Source organism: Rhinolophus ferrumequinum, chromosome 5 (genome assembly GCF_004115265.2).
Source record: "Rhinolophus ferrumequinum isolate MPI-CBG mRhiFer1 chromosome 5, mRhiFer1_v1.p, whole genome shotgun sequence".
NCBI lineage: Eukaryota > Metazoa > Chordata > Mammalia > Chiroptera > Rhinolophidae > Rhinolophus > Rhinolophus ferrumequinum.
The window spans coordinates 3314665-3340025 of record NC_046288.1 but is presented as its reverse complement, the minus strand read 5'-3'; the positions used below and the strand labels follow the sequence as shown (position 1 = coordinate 3340025).

Sequence of the window (25361 nt, the reverse complement as noted above, 5' to 3'; positions counted from 1 at the left end):
CCCTTTCCTTGAAGAGGGTGCCAACAAAAAAATGTAAACACATTTTAAGGAAGGAAAAAAACTTTTAAAATTATGCCGATGGTAACTACTTTGAGCCCCTCTTGTAATTGCAGAAGTCAAACGTGACTTGTAGTTATCGGCATATATTGAGTATTCAGTTTTCCTTTCTTAAAATGTGTATACATTTTTTGGACACCCTCTGTACATGCACAATTTTGTACCAGTTTCAGTCCATCCATTAATTGAGGCAAGAATCCCTGATTTAGAGAGTTTCTGTCATCCTTAGGCTCTTTGTCACTGCTGCTATCACTTCGTGTTGTGACACCTGTATTTCTTTCCTGCCTCTGCTTTCTTGCCCCACACAGTTCCAGCTTCGGCATTTTTTAATAGGCTTGATTTCTACCTCTCGGCTCTTCCAGTTCAGTGCTCACATAACCAGTGCCCATCCTCTCAGATTAGTGTTGTTAGTTAATTTCTGTGTCATTGACAATTTTTTTCCTCTCTGCTTTTGATAGTAAATTGGGGTAGTAAATGGGGAATGTTCTTACCGAACATCCTATGCATAGTTATAACTATGTAATTGATGTTTTTGTTGAGAGGAAACAAGGAGCATAAGACGTATCAGACTTGCATATCTAAGGCAATCTAACCTATGCTTTATGAAATAATTATAGTAAAACTTCATGTGAGTATTTCCCCTAGTTCCCTATATACCAAAAATGTCAATGAACAACAGTTCGTCAGCTTTGTCTATAGACGTTAGTTTTTATCAGATCAGGCAAAATTTTCAAACATTATCTTTTAGACATTACTGAGAGAATATGTAATATTATGTTTATCCTCCATACAAGAAAGTTTTGTTTTTTTTTTTGTAATTAAAGTACATGGAGAAAAATAGCTGAGATGTGAGTTAAATAGAAATAAATTCTGAATTGGTAATAATTTTTTCTGTGTGTGTGTCTGTGTGTGTATGTGTGTTTCAGCTGAAGTAAAATTGGTCTGTCATGGACATACAGTGCTTACTAATGTTGATGATTACTATCAGCACTAACTCATTTTGATTGAATTTACTTGAATATAGGAAGCTAATGCAACGAGGACAGTGCTTTTAAAATTCTACCTGGAAGCATTTTAAGATAACATTTAACTTGGGCACAGTGGATTTTGCTTTCATAGGGTTTGATGATAAAGTTATGTCACTATTTTTGATATCAACTAATTCATTTTTTTGTGGTATTTATCATTATAGCATTGTATCAGTTTCTTTGAACAGGAAGTCATAAATCGTTTTTCCAGTTCTGACTTGCAGCATTTACATGGAAAGCCATTTGACAGCAAAATACCTTATAGCTGGTATGACTTGAGAAGAGGAAGTGTTTAATTATAAAATTACTGAAAATAACTTTACAGAAGTATTAGGAAGTTATATTCTTAATGTGCTCTAGAATGAAATACATTACATACTAACTAATCTTTTTTTAAGCTAATTTTTAGAGTATCAGATCATTTTATTTCTGTCATGTAAGCATTTGGACTTCATTATCTATATGAATGATATACATAGTGTATTACTCTGTTCCATAGGGTCAAGAGAAATTTGGATTATTAAATGTAACAAAAATTACTGAAAATGGAAAAAAGGTTCGGTAAGTACACAAATCACAAATATTCTGACTTGTTTCATCTGATTGAAATAAATAAAAACTATGAATATAATTATATTCTAGTAGAAATGTTCAAAAGGTTCATAAGAATTTCAAATAATACATTTTCTAATGTATGTAGGATTATCATGAAATCATGAATATTTTCATTTTGGTATTACTCAAGGTAATATTAAATTCAGAGATGATAAGGCAGAGGATTCTCAGCAAGCATTAGCTTTGTTAAAAAATATTTTTCAATAAGAAGTAAATGCACATGGCAAAAAACAATGGTATACAAACAAAACATTTAGTCAAAAGTTAGTCACCCAGCCAACATTTCCTTCCCCATAGGCAACCAGTTAAATCTAATGAGATATATAGTGTTGTACTTTAGAGATAGAATATGTTTATATATGCATAGATTAATTTTTTAAACATAACCTTTTGACAATTTAACTTGGAGATGGTTCCATTTCATTGCATGTAGAGCTACTGCGTTTCTGACTGCTGCATAGTTACATATTGTGTGGCTTTATCAGTTTATTTAACTATTATTTATTTGCAAGTATTTGAATATACCTGTCTTTTGGGAGACATTTAGGATGTTTACATTTTTTTATGCTATTACAGACAATATTATACCTAGTATCTTGCATAATTCATTTTGCAAGTATGCAAATATACCTATAGAATAAATTTTACAAAAGTGAAATTTCTAGGCCATATGCAGTGGTCATTTTGAGTGTTCCAAATTGTTCTCTGAGACACTGAATCAGTGCACACCTCTCACTAGCAGTGGATTTCTGCCAGTTCAATATGCTGTCAGATTCTTTGATTTTTGCTAATAGAGATTAGAGAGAAAAATGGTAATTTCATTTGCTTTTTGTGTGTGTATAGTATCATAAGCCATTTGTATTTTTTTGTTGTTTTTGAATTGTCAGTTCATACCCTTTGTTTTTCTATTGGGTTGTTGGCTTTTTTTGATTGAAGTGTAGTACCTCCTAATGAATTAAAGAAATCAACTCTTTGTAAGCTAAGTTGCGTTTTCCCAAATTTTGAAAAACTGCTAAAATGCTATAATTTTATAGTCAAAATGAGATCAGTCTGTTTTTTAAGAAAGAGTTTAAAATTTACATGTAGTTTAGCTTTTTAGATTTGCTTTAATTGAACTGTCTCTGCCAGGTTTTAGTACTTAGAAGTTTTAAGTGCTCTAAAACAGCTTTACAAATACTGCAATTATCTGTTCCTTAAACTGTTCTTTGGTAGAAATCACTTGTAAATTGGGTCTTTGTTTTTCTCTTTCTCTCTTTTGACATAGTGCAGATAATTTGGATGTTTTGTGTGTTTTCATTGTTGTTGTTTTAACTAATAATTATTCTTTTAGATTTTCTACTTCTTTTTGAATACTCTTGGTGATTTATGTTTTCCTAAGAATATCCATTTCATCATCTTCAAATATATTTATATAGATTTGAACAAAATAGTCTTAATTTCCTGTATATTACTGGTTCTCAAATATTTTATTCTGAGAACCCCTTTAAACTCTTAAAAGTCATTGATTACTGCAAACAACTTTTGTTCATATAGTTTATAGATATTTACTGTGAGAAGTTAAAACAGAAATTTTAAGAATATTCATTACTTCTTGAAACTAATAACCCTGGTACATTTTAACATGGATAATATTTTTATGAAGAAAAGCCGTTGTATTTTCTAATACAAAAATTTTTTCCATGAAAAGCGTGACATTGTTTGACATTTTCACAAATCTTTGATATCTAGCTTAATGAAAGATAAGCTGGATTCTCATCTCTGCTTGCAGTCAATCTGTTGTAACATTATTTTGGTTGAAGTATGTCAATAAAATACTCCCTTACATAGATAAATTTGGAAAAGGGAGGAATATTTTAATAGCCTTCTCAAATAACTGTGAATATATTTCTGCTGCACCAAAACTCCACAAATGTTAGTTGCAATGAAAACTGAAAAACCATCAGTAAATTTTCATTACTCAGTTACATTAAAATTCATGGGTATGTGTTGCACTTTGAATGAATCTTTACCCATGCATAATTTTGTAGTATCTTGTAGGTCATTTGGAAAATATTGGTTTACTAAGTTTACTGATTGTCAGATGTTGACACATTTTATTTTATAATATCACAGAATCACAAATCAGTAATATCAGAAAAGTCATTAAGTATTGGAAAATTGTCAACTTCATAGTGGCAGACATGCCGAGTTTTCTAAAAACTACTTTCTATCTGAAAACCTTAATTTTTTATTGTCAACAAATGTGTATTACGTGCCCTTCAGTCATTCCTGGCCACCCAATGAATGAGTGATGTCCACAGTGTCCTCTCCTCAGAAGCCCTACTCAGCTCCTGGAGACTCATGCCAGTGGCTTCATTTATGGAGTCAGTTCGTCTCATATTTGGTCTTCCTCTTTTCCTGCTGTCTTCTATTTAAATCAGCATCACTGTCTTTTCCGAAGAACCCTGCCTTCTCATGAGGTGTCCAAAGTAGGACCATGTGAGTTTTGACATTTTTGCCTCCAGCGATATTTCAGGCTTAATTTGCTCTGAGACCCACTTGTTGGTCTTTTTGGCGGTTCAGGGTATCTGTAGAGCTCTTTCCAACATTTCAAATGAATCATTTTTTTTTCTGTCAGCTTTCTTCACTGTGTAACTTTCATATCCGTACATAGTAATTGGGACTATGAGAGTGTGGATGATCTAATGGTGTCTAATGACACATCTTTGGTTTTCGTGATCTTTCTTAATTCTTCTATTGCTGCCCTTCAAGTCTCAGCCTTTTCTTGATTTCTTGACTGAAGTCTCCATTTGAATTGATGCCTGAACCAAGGGGAGCAAAATCTTTAACAATTTCAGTGTCTTCATTGTCTGTGTTAAAGTTGCGTGTTTTCTGTAGTCATGATTTTTGTCTTCTAGATGTTCAAATGCAGCCCTGCTTTGGCACTTTTCTTCTTTCACTTCCATCAGACATCGTTTCAAATCATGGCTACTTTCCACCAATAAGATAGTATCATCTGCGTATCTTAAGTTACTGATGTTTCTTCCAACAATTCTCACTCCTCCTTTCTCTGAGTCTAGCCCAGTTTTTTGTATAATGTGTTCTGCGTACAGATTAAACAAAGAGGGAGATCAAATGCACCCTTATCTGGCACCTTTGCCTATAGGAAACCATTCTGTCTCTCCATATTCTGTCCTGACAGTGGCTTCCTGTCCACAACACAGGTTACACATCAGGGCAATTGAGTGCTGAGGCGGCATGCCCGTTGCTTTCAGAGCAACCCATAGCTTTTCATAGTCCACAGAGGCTTTGCTGTGGTCTATAAAACAGACTGACTACCCTTCTGAAATTCTCTGCAGCACTCCAGTATCCAGCAAATGCTTTCAATTAGATTTCGAGTGCCTCTTTCTTTCCTGAATCCAGCTTGAACATCCCACAAGTCAACAAGTACTATCATTTATTTTCTTTGAAATGACTGATTTATTTTTCAGATCTTTATTTATTTTTTGATACAATGTCTACTTGCCAGATAATCAAGTCTAAATAACAAAAGTATGTCCATCAGTCTTTTTTTTTTCCAGGAAAAAAATGTGACTAATTCTGCTTGCAGTTCATTCCAAGTGCTTCAGTTCTTGAGGAAATTATTAATTCACTCTTCAACTATTCAGTATTTGTTCCCACATATTTATTCTATAGTTTAGAACATTTTTTGTACTCTATAAAAAGAAGAAATGCAATTTATTAATAACTTATACATTTCACAAGGTACAAACTGCCTTGTTAAATCAAACATTTTTAGTGTTGTTCCTCTTCTTTTCTTACAATATGAACTCAGGCTCTTTGAACCAAAGCCCGCTCTCTGTTGGCTGCTTTGGTGAGGTCCTAGTGACCTTGAAGGCTAAGGCTGCAGGAGAGAAAGCTAAGGATAACTTATATAACTATAAGGATAACTTATAACTATATCCTTAGTTATAAAACTTCTGTTCAGCTGGACTTCAAATGGTTCTCTAGGTTGATTGTTCTATAATTTAGTTGTAATTCTAATGTGTTCACAGAAGGAAGCAGGCACAGTATGTATTTACTCCGCCATCTTGGATCTCCAGTTTTTTTTTATTTTTAAAAACTAAACCAAAAATGTTTATTTGAAGTGGAAATATATTTTAGCATTTTTCAGTGTGGGGAGTCACTAGATACCATCTAAAGAAATAGAACATTGAGTATAAATAAATTTACAATTAAAAATAAATCCAAAATATTTTAAGAGATCCACACAAAACAAAGGAAATTGAAAATATAACAAAATGATGACAGAACAAGTACCAGATATATCTGTCGTCTCAATATCAGCAAATCTAACTGGACTTTACTCATCTGTTGAAAGAAAAAGGTACTCAGACTGAAACACAAAACAAAACCCCACTAAATTCAAAAGAGAAATCTAAAATATCATTCAGAAAAGTTGAAAAAAACAAAAAGTCACGTCAAAGATGTTTTTAAAAAGTGGGAATAGGCATCTTAATAACAGACACTTTCAATTCAGGGTAAAAGCATTACGCATCACAAAGATGAGTACTTAAAAATGATAAGTCACTGAGAATAGATCCACTATGACTATTAATCATTAAGAATAGCCTTTTCACCAGATAAGTAGCATGAACAACCACAAACAAAAACAACAGGCAATAAAAGGAAAAATAAAAACTCACTAGTAGTAAACATTTTTTAATTTAAAAAATTTTCTCGTTTTATTGAGAAATACTTGGCATACATCACTGTATAAGTTTAAGGTGTGCAGCATGATGGTTTGATTTACGTATATTGTGAAATGATTCTGTAATAGGTTCAGCTAACATCTGTCTTCTCACATAGATAGAATAAAAAGAAAAGAATGGAAAAAAATATTTTCTCCTTGTGATGAGAACTCATAGGATTTACTGTCTTAATAATTTTCTTATATGGCATATAAAAGTGTTAAGCTACAGTTATCATTTTGTACATTACATATCTAGTACTTATTTATCTTGTAACGAAGTTTTTACCTTTCAACCACCTTCCTCCAATTTCTCCTCCCCCCCACACTACACTTCTGGTAGCCACCAGTCTGGTCTCTTTTTCTGTGAAGTTTTGTTTTGTTTATAAGATTTCACATATAAGTGAGATCATACAGTATTTATCTTTCTCTGTCTTATTTCACTTACCATAATGGCAAGATTTCTTTGTTTTTTATAGCTGAATAATACTCCATTGTATGCACATATATTACTAATTATTTATTCATCTATCAATGGATGCTTAGGTTATTTCCTTGTCTGAGCTATTGTAAACAATGCTGCTATGAACATGGGGGTGCAGATATCTTTTTGAGTTAGTGTTTTTGTTTTCTTTGGATATATTCCCAGAAGTGGAATTGCTGGATCATATGGTAGTTCTGTTTTTATTTTTTTGAAGAACTTCCATACTGTTTTCCATAGTGGCTATACCAATTTACTATCCCACCAGCAGTATACAAAGTTTCTCTTTTTCCACATTATTTGTTATCTCTTATCTTTTTAAAAAAATATTTTATTGGGGTACAGTGTGTTTCTCCAGGGCCCATCAGCTCCAAGTCGTTGTCCTTCAATCTAGTTATGGAGGGCGCAACTCAGCTCCAAGTCCAGTCACTGTTTTTCAGTCTTTAGTTGCAGAGGGCGCCGCCCACCATTCCCATGTGGGAATTGAACCGGCAACCTTGCTGAGAGCTCCCGCTCTAAACAACAGAGCCATCAGCCGCCCCTCCAGAAGCTCAGCAGCAGTTTGTTGCCTTCAATGTAGTTGTGGAGGGCGCAACTCACTGGCCCATGTGGGAATTGAACCAGCAACCCTGTTGTTCAGAGCTCACTCTAACCAACTGAGCCATCTGGCTGCCCTATCTTTTATCTTTTTGATGATGGTCGTTCTAACAGGTGTCAGGTGATATCTCATTTTGGTTCTAATTTGCATTTCCCTAATGACTAGTTGAACATATTTTCCTGTACCTGTTGGCCTTTCATATATCTTCTTTGGAGAAATGTCTGTTCAGGTCTTTTGCCCATTTTTTAAATTGGGTTATTGGTTCTTTTTTGCTGTTGAGTTGTGTGGGTTCTTTATATATTTTGGGTATTAACCCCTTAACAGGTATGATTTGCAAATTTTTTTCCCATTCCATACATTGTCTTTTCACTTTGTTGATGGTTTGTTTCACTGTGCAGAAAGTTCTTAGTTTGAGGTAATCCCACTTGTTTATTTTTTATTTTGTTGCTGTGCTTTATGTGTCATATCTAAGAAATTATTACCAAGATCCATATCAGGGAGCTTTATTCATATGTTTTTTGTCTAGGAGTTTTATGGTTTCAGGTCTTACTTTTGAATTTTTAATCTATTTCGAGTTAATTTCTTTTTTGAATGGTGTAAGATATGGGTCCAGTTTCAATCTTTCATTTTTATTTTTTTATTTTTTCTTAATTTTATTAAATTTATTGGGGTGATACTAGTAATAAAATTATATACATTTCAAGTATATAGTTCTATACTATATCATATAGTGCATTGTGTGTTCACCACCCAAAGTGAAGTCTCCTTCCGTCACAATATATTTGACCCCCTTTACCCTCTTCTACTTCCCCCCCCCTTTCCCCTCTGGTAACCATTGTACTGTTGTCTGTGTTCATTAATTTTGTTTGTTCATTTGTCGTTTTCTGTTTTATATCCCACATATGAGTAAAATCATATGGTTCTTTTATTTTTTTAATTGATTTTGCTTAGCATGATATTCTTTAGATCCATCCATGTTGTTGCTAATGGCAGTATTCTTTTCTTATGGCTGAGTAGTAGTATTCCGTTATAGATATGTACCACATCATCTTTATCCTGTCATCCAGTGAAGGACATTTAGGTTGTTTTCATGTCTTAGCCATCGTGAATAATGCTGCAATGAACACAGGGGTATGTACATCTTTACGAATAAATGTTTTTAAGTTTTTCGGGTAGATACTCAGAAAAGGGATTGCTGGGTCATATGGTAGCTCTATTCTTAATTTTTTGAGGAATCTTCATAGTGTTTTCCATTGTGGCTGTACCAATATACATTCCCACTAGCAATACATACGGGTTCCTTTTGCTCCACAACCTCTTTAACACTTGTCTTGTTGATAATAGCCATTCTAACAGGTGTGAGGTGGTATCTTACTGTGGTTTTGTTTTGAATTTCCCTTATAGCTAATAAGGTTGAGCATCTTTCCATATATCTATTGGCCATTTATGTGTCTTTCTGAGAAGTGTCTGTTCAGGTCATCTTACTGTGGTTTTGTTTTGAATTTCCCTTATAGCTAATAAGGTTGAGCATCTTTCCATATATCTATTGGCCATTTATGTGTCTTTCTGAGAAGTGTCTGTTCAGGTCCTCTGCCCATTTGTTAGTTGGATTGCTTTTTTTTTTTTTTTTTGGTTAAGTTGTATGAGTTTTTTATATATTTTTGGATATTAGTCCCTTCTCAGAGGTATTGTTTGCAAATATTTTCTTTCATTCAGTTGTTTGCCTTTTTGTTTTGTTGATGGCTTCTTTTGCTGTACAGAAGCTTTTTAGTTTAATATAGTTTCATTTATTTTTGCCTTTACTTTCCTTGCCTATGGGGTCAAATTCATAAAATTCTAAGACTAAGGCCCATAATTTTAGTGCCTATGTTTTCTTCTGTGTATTTCATTATTTCAGGTCTTATATTTAGGTCTTTGATCCATTTTGAGTTAATTTTTGTATGTGGTGACAAGTATCACTCTAGTTTTATTTTTTTGCATGTGGCTTTCCAATTTTCTCAGCACCATTTATTGAAAAAGCTTTCTTTTCTCCATTATGTGTTTTGGTCTCCTTTGTCGAAAATTATTTGCCCATATATATGTGGGTTATTTCTGGGCTCTCAATTCTGTTCCATTGGCCTGTGTGTCTGTTTTTTTCTGTCAGTATCATGCTGTTTTGATTATTGTCGCTTTGTAGTATAATTTGAAGTCAGGGAGTATGATACCTCCAGCTTTGTTCTTTTTTCTCAGGATTGCTGAGACTATTCAGGGTCTTTTGTAGTTTCATACAAATTTGATGATTTTTTTTTTGTTCTGTTTCTTTAAAAATGCCATTGGTGACCACTGCAGTGTACATCTGAAGCTGAAGCTGAATAATAATGTCAACTATAATTTTATTTATATATACATATATATATATACACACACACATACATACATACATACATATATATATATGTATGTGTATATATATATTTACAGAATGTGGAGTACAGCATAGGGAATAGAGTCAGCGGAACTGTAACAGCTATATACGATGTCAGAGGGGTAGTAGATTGGGAGAGGGAGGCTATCACTTTTTGAGAGGTGTAAATGTCTATTACATTGCTTTGTACACCTGAAACTAATTAAAAAAATGCCATTGGGATTTTAATGGGGATTGCATTAAATCTGTATATTGCTTCCAGTTTTATTCTTTTAAATGTGAATATCCAATTATCCCAGCACTATTTATTGAGTATTCTTGTCAAATATTAGTTGATTGTGTAGTAATAAACTGTATTCCACTTTTTTAATTCTTGAAGTTTAAGTAGACATAAAAAGTAATAATAAAATAATGTAGGTATGATTGATAGATACTAAATTCTACATTCTGAAAATAAAGAATAAACCTTCTTTTGAATACCTATATAGTTTTTATAAAACTGGCCACATGTTTGGCTATAAGGTGTAAGCCTTAATAAATTCCTGTCATAAACATACTTGACATTCATTTTAGCCTGCCAGCAATTGAATTCCCTTATAAAGTAAACATTAGTTATTTCTGGAGTATGAATTGAAGGAGAAGAAATAGGGCCTTTCCTTCATGTCTGTATTCAGAGTTTTTATATATGTTGATTTTGTAATTCAGGAAAATAAAACTCTCATCTTAGTAACCTCAGTTGTCAATCAGTATGTAATTTATTATATATTTATGTACCTAGTATGTACTGCTTACCTAGTGTAGCCTTATTAGGGGAAGGGAGATAACCAAGAAATATAAAGAAATATAACCAATCTGTACTATAAAGAATTAGGTAAGGTAAGCATGTTTTTCTAATTTTTAATTGTGAATAGGAATTCTTGCCTGTTAATGGTGTGCAATTTATGTGGCTTTAAAATAAATTTTAGTGCCCTTGATCATAAATGTGCTGGATTGGTCCCATGTAAACATAATTAAGTATATTGTTACTTTGATAACTTATATCTCTAATTAACTTCATTTGTTTGGGGGCCTTTATGATCATGTTGGGACCATAAAATGATTCTAATTTCCATTAGCATTATATCCCCAATAAAAGCAATTAGATGTCAATAGTGACTGTAAATTGTGGACAACACTGATAACAGCTAAGTAGTTTTTAATTTTTAAAATTTGGTTGGGAAACCTGGATAGTAGAACTTTTATTGGTCATCCTTGTAATTACAGAAAGAACTGGTTGTCGTCTTGGGCCGTGTTGCAGGGTTCGTCTTTACTCTTTACCAAAACTCAAGGAAGTAGCACGAGTTGGGTAAGTATTGCTTCTTTCTGAAGGCTTTATACATTTAAATTATGTGGATGGTATTGTATCTGAATTTCATGACATATTCCAGAGTCCTAGCTACAGCTGGTATACAAATAAAAGTAAATGAAGTTCTTAGTAAAAAGATACATTTTGACTCATCAGAGAAAGAAGGCTAATTAGAAAAGTCTGGTTAAAATCAACAAATTCTGTTTTATCCATTGAATTGAAAGATAGGCTTACTAGTTGGGCATGATAGAACAAATGCATTTCTCAAGTCATCTTCAGGACGTTAAAGATCTCCTGTGTTTGTAACTTTGCTGTTTTAGGCATTTAGTCAGAAAATAAGCAGTGCTGTGTCAAGCTCCACCTTGAATTGTGATCTGACCCCTGGATACTTAGTGATTCAGTTGTCTGGGTCTGTATGAATGTCAATCAACTTTTAAAGAAAAAGAAATGTTGCCATTACTTGTAGGATTTTGAAGCTTTTTGTGTATTTGAGTGTTTACTATCATTACTCCTCAGTTATTTGTAGTACAAATACTAAAAATTATAATTTGACATACAAAAGCTAACACTTTTTGAATGTTTGATATGTATTATATACCGTTCTAAGTGCAGTAGCAGAAACATAGTTTAAAATTCACTGAGCTACCCAATTTTGAAATTGTAGAATTTTCAATGAATTCTTACCTTTAGGGTTTCACTATTTGTTTTTTTTGCCTTGAAATGAAATTTTATTAATGTTATTAATAATGTAATGAATAAACTATAGTCACTGTGTTTTATAGTCTCAATAAACTAAACAAATGTGGGATATAATAAAATGCTTGGTTGTACAGTTAATTCTTCATTTTTATTTTATAGCAAATTTAAAAATCTCAGACTGCCTTGCTTTTTTCTTTCCATGTGTAACACATATTAAGGGAAAGAAAACTAATTTAAATGGCCTAAGAAAAAGGGAGTAAGATTATTCAAATAAAGAGTGTGCATAATGTATTTTGGCATACACAACATTCAGAAATATTAAAAATTGATGAAATATGCAGGATGATTCTTTTTTGTAGCCATTTATTAATTTCTAGTTAATTCTATTTTATGCAAAAATAAATGCAATATATGTCTTACATTTTCTTTCTTTTATAGACAATAGCTATGACATTATATACTTTCGTGCCTTGCTCCCTTTTTTCTCTTAGGAATATATGTTGGAAATCACTTTATTCAGCCCATAATTGTCTTTTTCAATCTTTTTTAGGGTTATATAATATTCATTATATGGATATTCCATTATTTATTCAACCAGTCTTCTAAGGGTGGACATACAGATTGTTTCCTTATTTTTCTATTCCAACATTGCCAATTAAGATGCTTCTTAATTAACTCTGTAATAAGAATTGTTCAAAAAGAATTTGAAAGAATCCTAGCTAGCTGTGTTTCTCTGCTCAGTCACCAACTAAATCTGTCGTAGGTAAAATGTATCCTGTTTATATAGTGAAATCACATCTTACCTGAGGATGGGATTCTAATGCTATCATATAAACCAAAAAGATAAATATCACCTATAGTAAAAATTGTCCTTACATATATCTCTTCGGAAGGTGCTGTGTGAGAAGTCAGTCTCTAGCAGAGCCAGTTTTTTCTTTTAATAGTGGAAGATTGCTTTTCCTTCAGTTGAGTTTGGATGGTTTATGTTAAGAGGTCATGTTATAGAAGTATGGTTCTTTAAAAATTAAATTCACACTTAGTGCAAAAACCTACACAGAGATCTACTTGAAGAAGTAGTTGGTTCAAATTTTATACTGACTCCAGGGCGTATATTTATTGATGGATTGCTGAGTAAAATCACCCATACTATTTGAAGTTCTGTTTTTTTGTAAATCATTCATGCTTTGTGTTTATTTTTTGTTCTATAGATAGTTAAAATTGAGTAAATGAAATGTACATATGTGGCATGCGACTTCACTGTATAAGATAAATTTTGCATAGTTGCGATGTTATCCAAAAATCCAGTGAGTTTTTCCTTCTCCTTAAGGATACATTCTACTAGTTTTCTGGAAAATATTAGTTATCCAATGGTTTGTTATATCAGTAATAGAAAGTATACTTGGTTTTTTCTTACCTCATTTCACCTCATTTGTTCAATAGACGTAAAAGCCTGTTATGTTCTGGGAATTGTGTTAAGCTTGGGAGTTTAGCAGTAAATAACGTGGTCCCTGTCTTCATAGCTTACATTGTGATGGGGGAAGTCCAACACATGCACAGTTATAATACAATATGTCATATGCTCCCTCTCAGATAACATTCCTCATATTCCTTGAGCATTTAAAAAATTACCACACAAATATTGGTTAGCTATTCAAATTAATTTATACCTAATTTCAAATTTCTAAAAATACTTTTGGGGTCAGATAATTCTTTGTTGTGGGGGCTGTCCTATCATTGTTTAGCAGATGATCGTAGCACCCATTTCTCTAGTTGTGATGACTGAAAATGTCCCCAGACATTGCCAAATGTCTCTTGGGAGACAAAATGATGTCTATTTGAGAACTATTGTCCTAGAGGAAGGGGAAGGCAAGCTGGATAGTAGGGCCATCCAGGTAAGAGGGCTTAAAAGGGGTACCAGAGGAATTGCTCAGCATGCACAAGGAAGGAAGTTAAGGGATTTCTGAGCAGGGGGCTGAGCAAGATGGTGGAGGACCAGAAGTGACTTCTATTACCCCTCAAGTCTTCTGTTGTGAACATAGACTAAGACAAGTCTGTTCAATGTATAATGTTCTATCAAGCATTCATCTTAAAAATAAAACATGAATTTATGTAATAACAAAGTCAGAAAATATTCTGAGATAAATTTAGGGACTTTGGAAGTTTAGCTTTGCTTGTGTTGTGTCTGCTTGTCGAATTGCATTTTTGTCTTACCTGGTTCCATTATGCTTCTCTCTTGTATGTCATTTTGCCATTGTGCATCGTTATGACATCGTCATTTTCTTCCTTTTTTCCATCAAGTCATTCTGCCAACAGGGCTCAGTCTCTGAGCTCTTGCATTCGATGCTTTCTTCTTGGAAAAATTCTATCAGTCATCGGCCTGCTGTCGCATATGTAAAATCTGATCCTGTTTCAGCTGTCACTGTATGTGTTCTTGTTGCATGCTCCTTGCCACAGTAATTCTATTTTCTTTGCCATGAATGTATTATAAGGATGATTACAGTAGAGAAAAGTGAGACTAGATTTTGAAAAAGAATGACAAACACAAAATTTTGCCAACCATATTGAAGGCATTTTTCTAGCATTCCACATCATGTTGTTGTATTTATATTTAGTTGCTGTATCTTATTTGGCTAGTTATTTGTACCCTATAATGAACCATCTACAGAGCATGAAATGACAAGTTAAATTGATTTTTATCATTCTGTTAAATGTGTACATTTAAGTTCTTTAACTTTTGAGATACTGTATCATTTTTGCTCAGAAAGTTATCTGCTCATGGTAGTTTTATAGTTAATTAAATAAATGTCTTTTGAATGACAATGGTACTTAAGAAGGCCAAGCATTTGTAGAATAGTTAAAATTTTTATTGTGATTTTAATTTTGATTCCACTAATAAAAATTCCATATAATATCATAAATTTTGTTTTGTTATAACAAGTACATTATTTAAGTCCACATTGCTAGCTGCAAAGATGAAGTAAAAGGAAAAAGATGAAGTTGAACCATTTATTAAATGTGAAGCTACTAAGTAGAGTCACTGACACTGTGAATAAGTTATCACAAGGTTGGTGGGTAAGATCCATTTCCAATGACAAACTTAATTTGACTTGAAAATATTTTAGCAAATGAGATTTCCTGTAACAAATGTTTATGACTTTATGATTACAATTTATCAGCCCTTAAAGATTTTAAAACCTCTAAATCTTTCAGTAACATAGGAATGCTATTTTCTATTCTTAGTGACTAGACTAAACAAAAATTTAAGTTAATGATGGCAAGGTACAGTGTAAATCTACATTTGACATACATTTTCTGCTACTTGCTAATCTTTTCTTTATCTGATTAACAAAATATAATAGCTAGTTAAGTACCTTTTCTTCTCAAACCACCCATGTCAACTGTCTTCCTGTTCTTTTCACAGTTCCTCATTATATTGCTAAGGCTTTGTAGCATCTGGCTCTAGTTACAATTTCTACCAAAGGCTGAATAAAAGAACATGGGGCTTAGAGTTTTCTAGTTTTACAAGTTATTGGCAGTTGTTGACAACATAAATAGTCGATAAGGAAATAACTCTTGAAATCACAAAATCAGGTTTAGAGAATGTTTATTAGGTGGAAAAGCACTTGATATCTGCCACATATTATTTATACATATATAAGACTATTGCCTTTCCTTTTTAAACACATCATTTTATACAGTCATATTAGTCTAGGATAAATGCCAAGAGATGGAATTGCTAAGCCAAAGACTGCATGTGTTTGTAAATTTGCAAATATAGAATTACCAATTTTCCCTCTCTAGGATTTGTTCCAGTTTATACCCCACTTGTATATGTGGGCCTGTTTCTCTGTAGCCTCACCAACACAGTTTTTCATCAACTTTTAGATTTTCTTTTCTTTTTTTTTTTGCTATACTGTTGGGTGAAAAAAGATTTTAGTGTGACTTTTGTATTTTTCTTACAATGGAAGTTGAGCCATTTTATTTCCTTTTCTGTGAACTATATATATATATATATATTCATGTCTTGTAGACATTTTTCAGTTATAAAGCAAGAATTGTTATTTTATAATATGGAAAGAATAAGAATTTGAGATAATCATCTATTTGGTTTTGTTAATGTAAAAGTGATCTTAATGCTTTTTGAATGCACACATATACATGAATATCATATAAAGGTTTTTCCTTCTTTCAAAATGAAGTTTGGGAGCAATCAGTCCAAACCAGAGTTCACAGTGGACCTTAAGGGGGCGACGATTGAGATGGCTTCAAAGGATAAATCCAGCAAAAAGAACGTATTTGAGGTAATAAATTTTTTTCTAAGTATAATTCAGATTCTTAACTGTAGTCATTGGATCTTCTTTTTTTGAGTTATTTTAGGAACTGGGCTTTCAATATGACTAGATAAGGCAAAATTGATCATTAAGTCAGTTTGTATCATAATTTAAGAAAAAAAGCTGGTATAAAGATTGGACTTTATTTGCATAAGTTATTGGATCTCAGACTATTTATTATGAGCCTTTGTTCCACAAATCTTGCCTTTCCCCAGCAACAATAAAAAGGATGTGGTTTCCTTTACATATGAAATCTAATGTTAAAAAATAAAGACTTTCATTTTGTCATTAAAAATCCTCCGCAGTAGCATATGATTCTGTATCAGTTATTTATTGCAGCATACACACCACCCCAAAATTTAGCAGCTTCAGAAAAGAATCATTTTATTTGCTCAATTTGGCCTGTACCAAGCTGAGTGATTCTTCTGATCTCACCTGGGACCATTCATGAGGCTTCGGTCATCTGGTGGCATAACTGGTGCCGGACAGTCTAGTTCACGTGTCTCATGTTCGTGCCAGCTGTTTGCGAGGCCTCTTTCTCCCCTATATCTCTCGTTCTTAAGGAAGCCAGCCGCCTCAGGCTTCTTCACATGGCGGTGTCAGGATTCCAGGAAGGTGTCAGTGGAAGCTGCAAGACTTCTTGAGGCCTAGATTTAGAAGCCACACATCAGTGTATTCTGTTGGTAAAAGCAAGTCAGAAGGCCAGCCAAGTATTTGGGGTTTGGAGAACTATAATCCACCTGTTGATTGAGGGGCAGCAAAGTCGCATTGCTGAGAGGTGTGGGTACAGAGAGGAGGAATTTCTGAGGCTGTCTTTGCAAACAGTCTTGCAGAGTCCAGCTTTTATAGCCTCATGTTTCGGTCCTTTCCTGTCTGTTGTCTAGACAGATTCGATTAGTTTCTATTTTCCTGCATCTATGATTTTCACTTTTTGGGTACCGATCCATGCCAATCTCTGCTTGTTAAACGTTACCAATCTTCCAAGACCCATGAGAAATGATACCACAACACTGATGCTTCTTCTTTGGCCTATAAAGTAGCATTTATTTTTGTGTACCTTGCGTTATCACCATCTGTAAATCATTTCCTCCACTAGATGATTAAAAGCGTTTCTGTTTTTTTAAGCACAGAAACTGTATTTTTCCTTACCTTTAAGTAAGAACCTCTAACAGGATCTTTTGTGCACTGAATATTCAATATTGGTTGACTGGCTTGATCACTTTCTAGAAAGAAATGCAAGAAAGGAAGTCACTGTTTCCTGAATTAGCCTTGCAGTCTGAATAACTAATTCCAAATGAAAAGGATTCCATAGTCAAATAAATCTAGGAAACGGTGTATATTTTATTCCTTGCTTAGAAAATTACAGCACACCCTGGAATATCAAAGCACTGAGAAGTCTTGAGGAGTGATTCTTATTTAACTTTCTTCAGTCCAGTATTTCCCAAATTAATATCACATAACTGGTTATTTATTTTGAGGAATACCTTTTCTAAACATTACTTCAGGAACTATGCTTGGGGCGTATGTCTGAGAATATTGTTTGGGATACGTTGTCATATGTTCTTCTAGGAAAAAAAATACAGTTATTAACCAGAAAATAGGAGGAATGCTTTTTCCAACTATCTTAAAATTCTTCCTCAATCAAGTGTAAGAAACTTTGAACCAAAGTGATTATACATAAATTGGTTATTGCCTTCATATAGCATAATATATAATATTGTTACCTGAGTTAGTTCATGATTTGACACTTTAGTAAATTTAGTAGTATTTCTGCCCCAAAGAAATGCGATATATAGTGTCTGTACTCTTGCTCTACTAAGCCATTATATTTGCTTATTAAATAAGAAATAATGGAAGTCTAACTATTTCTGTATTCTTTTTCTACATTTGTTTTTTAACCAGAGAGAGAGAAACAGTTTCTCAGATTTATGTAGAAATATCATAGATTTTATTTCTTTACAAATAAATTACGTTTCTAATTTAAAATGTACTGCTTTGGTACTTCAACACATTTTTAAATGATAAAGTATACTACATTGCAGCCATTTGTGTGATGAAGTTTGGGACCCTAAATTATTAGATTTTCACTGAATTTATTGTGAGGTAAACTTCATGTTTTCTAAAATAATTTAGCTGGTAATGTTTTATACTAAAATAAAAGGTATCTCATTGTTGTGTAGTGCTTAAACCTTGCATCCATAATATATGGCATCTAATCTTCTGCTGGTGGTTTTTCAGACTTTGAATCAATTGTGTTCATTTATTTGGTTTAAAGCACTAACCATACTCTCCCCCCATCCCCCTTTTCTGTAAAGCTGAAAACCCGTCAAGGAACAGAACTGCTGATTCAGTCTGATAACGACACTGTTATTAATGATTGGTTTAAAGTTCTTACTACTGCTATCAATAGTCAGGTATGTATTTAACTTAGGTCAACTATTTTTCACTTCAGAGTGGTTTTTTTTTTTTTTGGCTAATTGGTTATTCATATCTGGTTTCCAATTTATATGTGAAAAAACACTTTTTAAATATTTTGACAGCTAGGAAAGACAGTGGTCAATTTAGTAATAATTTAAATATTTAAATTATTTTAAGTAATTTTCACATGCAGGATTGGTCCAAAAAGAAATAGTTCAAGAAGAAGGTACCATAAAACTGTGCCTTGTACATAGTATTTATTCAATGACTCAGTGAGTTGAAAACAGGTCATAGGCAAAATTGTGAAATGAATAAAGCTGTACTCTCTTTATTAGCACTTTTTCTTTCCTAGTGACATCTCTGTAGCCTCTCCCCCAAGGTATTCTCAGGTGTTCTAGCTTTCCCCCATCCCCCTACAAATAAGTGTTCATTGCCGTCATGTTCCTAGTAAATCTCCTCTTGTATATATAACAACCAAAAAAGAACCTCAGGTTTATATTCTGAAACTGTGTTAGTAAGAGCAGTGATAAACAACTAGCGGATATACTTTCTTAAGCTATATTCTTACTCCCTCATCGTATGGGGGCATGGCTCCTGATTAAGGATTAAATATCAGTGACAAAAATGAAAGTGAATACTTAGGGAATGTGTTACGATTTTAAATTAAACAGAGACAGAAAAAAAAGTTGGGAATCACTGGCTTTAGTAGAGATAAAGGTGTCTTTCAGAGACTTTATAGGTAAAGCCTCATTATTAATAAGATTTGTGATCTTACTGAGGTATTCTACCTCTGGGCCTCACTTTTCTCACTTTATAAAATAGAGAGGTTGAATTTGATTGTCTCCAAGTATACTTTCAAACTCCAAAATTTTATGATTCACTCAGTTCAAAACACCCAGATTTGGAATCTAAGTATTCTTTAACTCTTCCGCCTCCAACTTTTACCTCTTCTAGCAAATTACTCACCAATCTATATATATTCTTCCTTTGCAGTTTGTAATATTGTATGCTATTTCTGAATCTTGTTCCTTCCTTTCCATTTATTCCTGAAACCACAGACAGGCCTTTATGTGTTTATACTAAGATAAGAGTAACCTGAACAGTTTTCTTTATTTCATCTCATGCCCCATCAATCTGTTCTTCTATTTTATTTTATTTATTGGGGTGACATAATAAAATCGTGTAGGTTTCAAGTGTACAATTTTATAACACCTCATCTGTACGTTGTAGTGTGTTCACCACTTGAAGTCAGATCTCTTTCCATCACCATATATTGGACCCCTTTTACCCTTTTCTAACCTCCAGCCCCCTTTCCCTCTGGTAACCACTAAACTGTTGTCTGTGTCTGTGAGTTTTTGTTTGTTTGTTTATGTGTTGCTTTCAGTTTTATATCCTACATATGAGTGAAATCATATGGTTCTTGATTTTTTTCCATTTAACTTATTTTGCTTAGCATGATATTCTCAAGATCCATCCATGTTGTAGCAAATGGTAGTATTTCATCTGTTTTATGGTTGAGTAATATTCCATTGTATGTATGTACCATGTCTTCTTTATCCAATCGTCTATCAAAAGACACTCACCAGTCTGTTCTTAATGCCATTGCTATATGAAACTTCCTAATGTCAATTTTATAATCCTCTCCTGCTCAGAAACCTTCTGTGACTCACCTTAAAATTCAACACCCTAAGCCCATTCTGTCTTTTCAAATGTACGGTCTAGTCTATACAATATGGACTTCCAGCTCCAGTTATAGTAATCTCCTCGCTATTTCTTGAAAGCAAGCATGGCTACATTCATTTGACAAATGTTTGAGTGCCTTATGTCCTGCGGATGTAGCAGCACGCAGCCAGATGCTACACCTTTTTATATGGAGCTTATCATCAAAGACAGAAGATTACTGAAGGTAGACAACTGAGCAGTTCATATAATGAAATGTGATGAGTTTTATGATGGTAATGGATGTACAACATACTATAAACATACTGATTAAGTAGGGGCTAACCTAGTGTAGGGGTCAGGGAAGGCCTTGCAGATTAAGTGGTTATTTTAAATCAAAGCCTATAGGATCAGGGAATAAACAAGGTAAAAACAGAGGAACTTGCTATTGACTATGAAATTTTAAAATATGTACTATTTACAAAGTGGCAAAATGTACTGAGGAATAAATGTAGCAAGAGATGTGCAAGACTTTTGCAGGGAAAATTACAAAACTTAATATTGAGAGACATTGGAGAAAACCTAATTAAATGAAAAGCATATCATGCTGATGGAATAAAAGATTCAATAATGTAAAGATACAGTAGTCTTCTAAATATTTTATAAATTCATAGATTGGAATTTTTGAATCTCATTCAAAATCCCAGTAGGTTTTCTGAAGGCACTTGAGAAGCTTATTCTGAAATTCATATAGAAATGCAAAGGGCTAAGAATAACCAAGAAACTCATGAAGAAGAAAGTGGAAGGACTTGCTCTATATCAAGACTTCATAAAACTATATTAATTAATACAATATAGTATCCATACTGGGATAGATGCAAAGACCTGTGGAATAGACCCCTCTATCTTTGGATACTTTATGCCAGATATAGCACTGTAGAAAACTGAGGAAGAATAAACTTTTCAGTAAGTGGTGCTGGGTCCACTGGATATCCAAGAAGAAAATAGAACATTTCCCTACACTATGCACAAAAATAAATTCTCGGTGGAGTAAAGACCTCAATATGAAGGGAAAGCAATGTTTTTGGCTTGAGAACTCATCCTAGTTTTTTAATCTGTAAAAGTGACTGTGGTGAGGCTGTAGAGCTCTAGGATTTCCTTCAGTTTCTAAGATCCATGAGTCTGTGAGTGATAATTAGCTATTGATTCAAAGTATAATTTAAAAAGATTGTTGGTGTGAAAAATTAATGCGTCATTGGTTAGTTAGCTTTATCTTGTACTGTTTTAACAGAATTAGCTTCATCCTATTCTATCACCACAGAGTGTAGCCTGACCTTTTAGCTGTTATCACTGTCATGCCTAAGCAGTTGCTCAAAATGAGGCAAGATTGCCTTATTATCAGTGTAAACCCATTGTCCTGTGAATTATCAGTAATTTTTTTAAAATTCAGAATTAATGCCACCTGGGGAAAAGAATATTTTAAATGACTTAGTTAGCAAGTATCTACATAAACATACTATATAGTATTAATTGGTTCCTTAAAATCATTTGGAAGAGTCAATAACTGATCATTCTGAGAAATATGCTATTATACCTAAAGTAATATCAAAAGTAATGTGTGTTTGGGAAATCTCTAACTAATAGACAATAGAAACTGATGAAGCAATTGAAGAGGAGATCCCAGATTCACCGGGAATAGAAAAGCATGATAAAGAAAAGGACCATAAGGATACTAAAAAACTTCGTTGTAAGTTATTCTTTCTCTATTTGGTAGTGGTTTGAATGAGCTCATTCTCTTAGCTTTTCAAAGATTTTAAATAAATACATAAAAGCTGAGTGCACTCTTCAGTCTTACAAGAAAAGTTATAAGATCTTGCAATCTCAGTGTTTCATTATTCTCCTTATTAACTCACTGTCATTTTTCAGCCTCATCCTGTGCATTCCTATGTCATCATATTAATTTTGAGATATTGTGATACTTCAAGAGAAAAAATGTATTAGATTGCATTTCTATTGAGGTCTCTAGGAGGCTCAACTTTATTGATTTAAAAATAGGTAATTACTGTTTAAGATTCTTGATAGAATCTTACACCTAAGAAGTGAAAAGTCATGGGATATGTATCATGGTTCTGTACGGAACACCAGGTAGCGTCTCTGGACCAGGATATATCTGTGCAAGTGCAGCTTCACACACTCATATTTCCAGATTATATATACAGAAGGGACCAGAGCTAAACCCAGCAATTTTAAGAATAGCATTGTCTAATGCAGGCCTCTTGTGAATTACATGGTTTATATAAGCCATTAACTGTGACTCTGAACTTTGTTAAATCTGTTTTAACAAATTCACATGTAACTGAGAATTTTTTTTCATTCCAAAGTAACCGAATGATTAGAAAATCAGTTCTGCTTTTGTTTTCCCTCATTCTAATGAAGTTTAGGCCTATTACTGACATTGTCACCATATAACAATGTAAATACATGAAAATTTTATTTTAATTCCTTATTAATATATTGTTTCTTCAAATATAGTTATTTTCGAGAAATTTACTTTTTGAATTTTTGTTGTTGTAATTGAGAAAGAAATCAGGACTAAAGGCAGTGTAGAACATTTTTCATAGTATTCTTAGCTCAGTACAGATAATTATGATAAGACTTACCTTAACTACAAATAATTATAATATAAAATATGGATCTCTCTTTCGTTCTCGGTCTCTCAACTCCTAGTTCAATAAGGATAGGAAAGGATAGGGATTTTTTGTTGTTTATGTTTTATGATTTTCTGTTTTGCTGGTCATTTTCCGTTCTATAAGTGATGGAGTATCAAGGAAGATAAGTTGTTATTAAGATTATTAAGTTATTAAGATTATTATGTTATTAAGATAAGATTATTTATGAAATAATGAATATAAATTAGAATAATTTAGGGATGTTTTGGCACATATACTAAAGAAGGTAATTTGTGGTCAGTATTTAGTGATAAAAATGAAATGTTTTGTTTATCACTTTGAAATTGGGTCTGTGTTTGATTCTTCATATGTTTCTCTTAAACCATAGTAAAGTTAGAATAACTGAATTTATATTATGATTTTTACATATGAGATTAATGTATTTTGAATGCTAGGTGGAAAAAAGTTTCTATTTTGTGTAATGTTTACTGTCTGTTTGTTTTAAGCCATGAAAGTGTCTAGCATAGATTCTTCAGAACAGAAAAAAACCAAGAAAAACTTGAAGAAGTTTCTTACACGGCGCCCCACTTTGCAAGCTGTTCGTGAAAAAGGTTATATTAAAGGTAGGTAGATGTAATGTTTATAATAATGAACTTTGGCCAACATCAGAAATAAGGCATTTTAAATTAAAGACTGAAAAATTTCCAAAGAGTAAGAATGTTCTTACTCATTATAAAGTTATCAGGTTCAGTGATTAAAATACATTGGAGTAAAAAAAATTGTTTTTTTTTTAATGCACATGTAGAGTTTATTTTAGCTAGGCCATCAAATAGACATAACTACCAAACTAAGTTTTTAGGTGGTACCAGAGGAACCACCGATGTGATGGGATGGGTGGCAGATATTTAGAAGACATGACAATAAAGATTTTTAGTTTTGAGATACACAGATGAGAAGAAATTTTGAATAAACAATCACTAACAACAGTAGAAAGAAGAAAAATATTGAACAAATAATTTTATTCTTGATTGTTTGCCTTCAGTTCTCACGTTAATTTAAAAATTAGTGTATGGTGTTTTTTTTAAATGTATACATTTGTTATTTCACTAAAAGCACCATAATGCACTAACAGAATCTTAATAAGAAAACATTCTTTAAAATCACATATACTTGTATATACCTTTAGTTCTTACAAGCATGTTTAATTCCAAAGGTAAAATTTTCTAATACATGATTGAAAACAGTAAATATATTGGTAAAGGATTTGTAAATATATAGGTAAAGGATACATATATATCTGTCTCGATTGTGAAATTTCTGACAAATACCATCACTGGAACAGATGCTTTGCATTTGTTTACAAAGCATCTAGTGGTTTTCATTAAATGGGTTTCATTAAAAAGATATTTAAAACTTCTAGGAAGAGTTCAGCTAGGTGATTCAAAATAGCACTCTTTATTATTATTATTTTTTTAAATAAACCATTTTGACTTTTTAAAAAAATTTTTTTTAAAGATTTTATTGGGGAGGGGGAACAGGACTTTATTATTGGAAACAGTATGTACTTCCAGGACTTTTTTCCAAGTCAAGTTGTTGTCTCTTCAGTCTTAGTTGTGGAGGGTGCCATTCAGCTTCAAGTTGTTGTCCTTTCATTCTTTGTTGTGGAGGGCACAGCTCAGCTCCAGGTCCAGTTGCCATTGCTAGTTGCAGGGGGCGCAGCCCACCATCCCTTGCGGGAGTCGAACCGGCAACCTTGTGATTGAGAGGACGTGCTCCAACCAACTGAGCCATCCGGGAGGCAGCTCAGCTCAAGGTGCCGTGTTCAATCTTAGTTGCAGGGGGCGGAGCCCACCATCCCTTGCGGGACTCGAGGCGTTGAACCGGCAACCTTGTGGTTGAGAGCCCACTGGCCCATGTGGCAGCAGCCTTCGGAGTTAGGAGCACAGAGCTCCAACTGCCTGAGCCACCGGGCCGGCCCTCAGAATAGCACTCTTAAGTTATAGACAAACAGGTACTCCCAGATAACGCATAAGAATTTATCTTTTTGAGTTCAGAACCTTTAAAGAACACTGACAAATAAATGAATAGGAAGGCACTGCTGCTGATTTGTTCACCAGGCCGTTTTCATTGAGAAATACAAACTTGCCACTTCATGTTGTTCACCACTACAGATATTTTGTTTGTTTCCCTGAATATATAGCACGAATATGACATTTCAAAACTTTTGGGCTGAAAGATTACTAGATAGAATAGCCTTTGAAATATACTTTGTGAAATCAAGTGTTGGCACCTGATGGGCATGCACATACTTATTTTAATAGTTTAGAA

At 33.2% G+C, this 25361-nt stretch overlaps 1 protein-coding gene across 8 annotated transcripts in view; it reads left to right on the top strand.

The window, feature by feature from the left end:
- The window catches only part of ARHGAP12 (Rho GTPase activating protein 12), a 159210-nt gene that overhangs the window by 76377 nt on the left and 57472 nt on the right, over positions 1-25361 (top strand). For all 8 annotated transcript variants that reach the window (XM_033106069.1, XM_033106072.1, XM_033106071.1 and 5 more), the window contains 6 exons: positions 1585-1646; positions 11176-11257; positions 16156-16257; positions 18603-18701; positions 22009-22111; positions 23540-23656. In XM_033106069.1, the coding sequence (XP_032961960.1) occupies positions 1585-1646; positions 11176-11257; positions 16156-16257; positions 18603-18701; positions 22009-22111; positions 23540-23656 (565 nt within the window). The remainder of the gene's footprint in view (positions 1-1584; positions 1647-11175; positions 11258-16155; positions 16258-18602; positions 18702-22008; positions 22112-23539; positions 23657-25361) is intronic.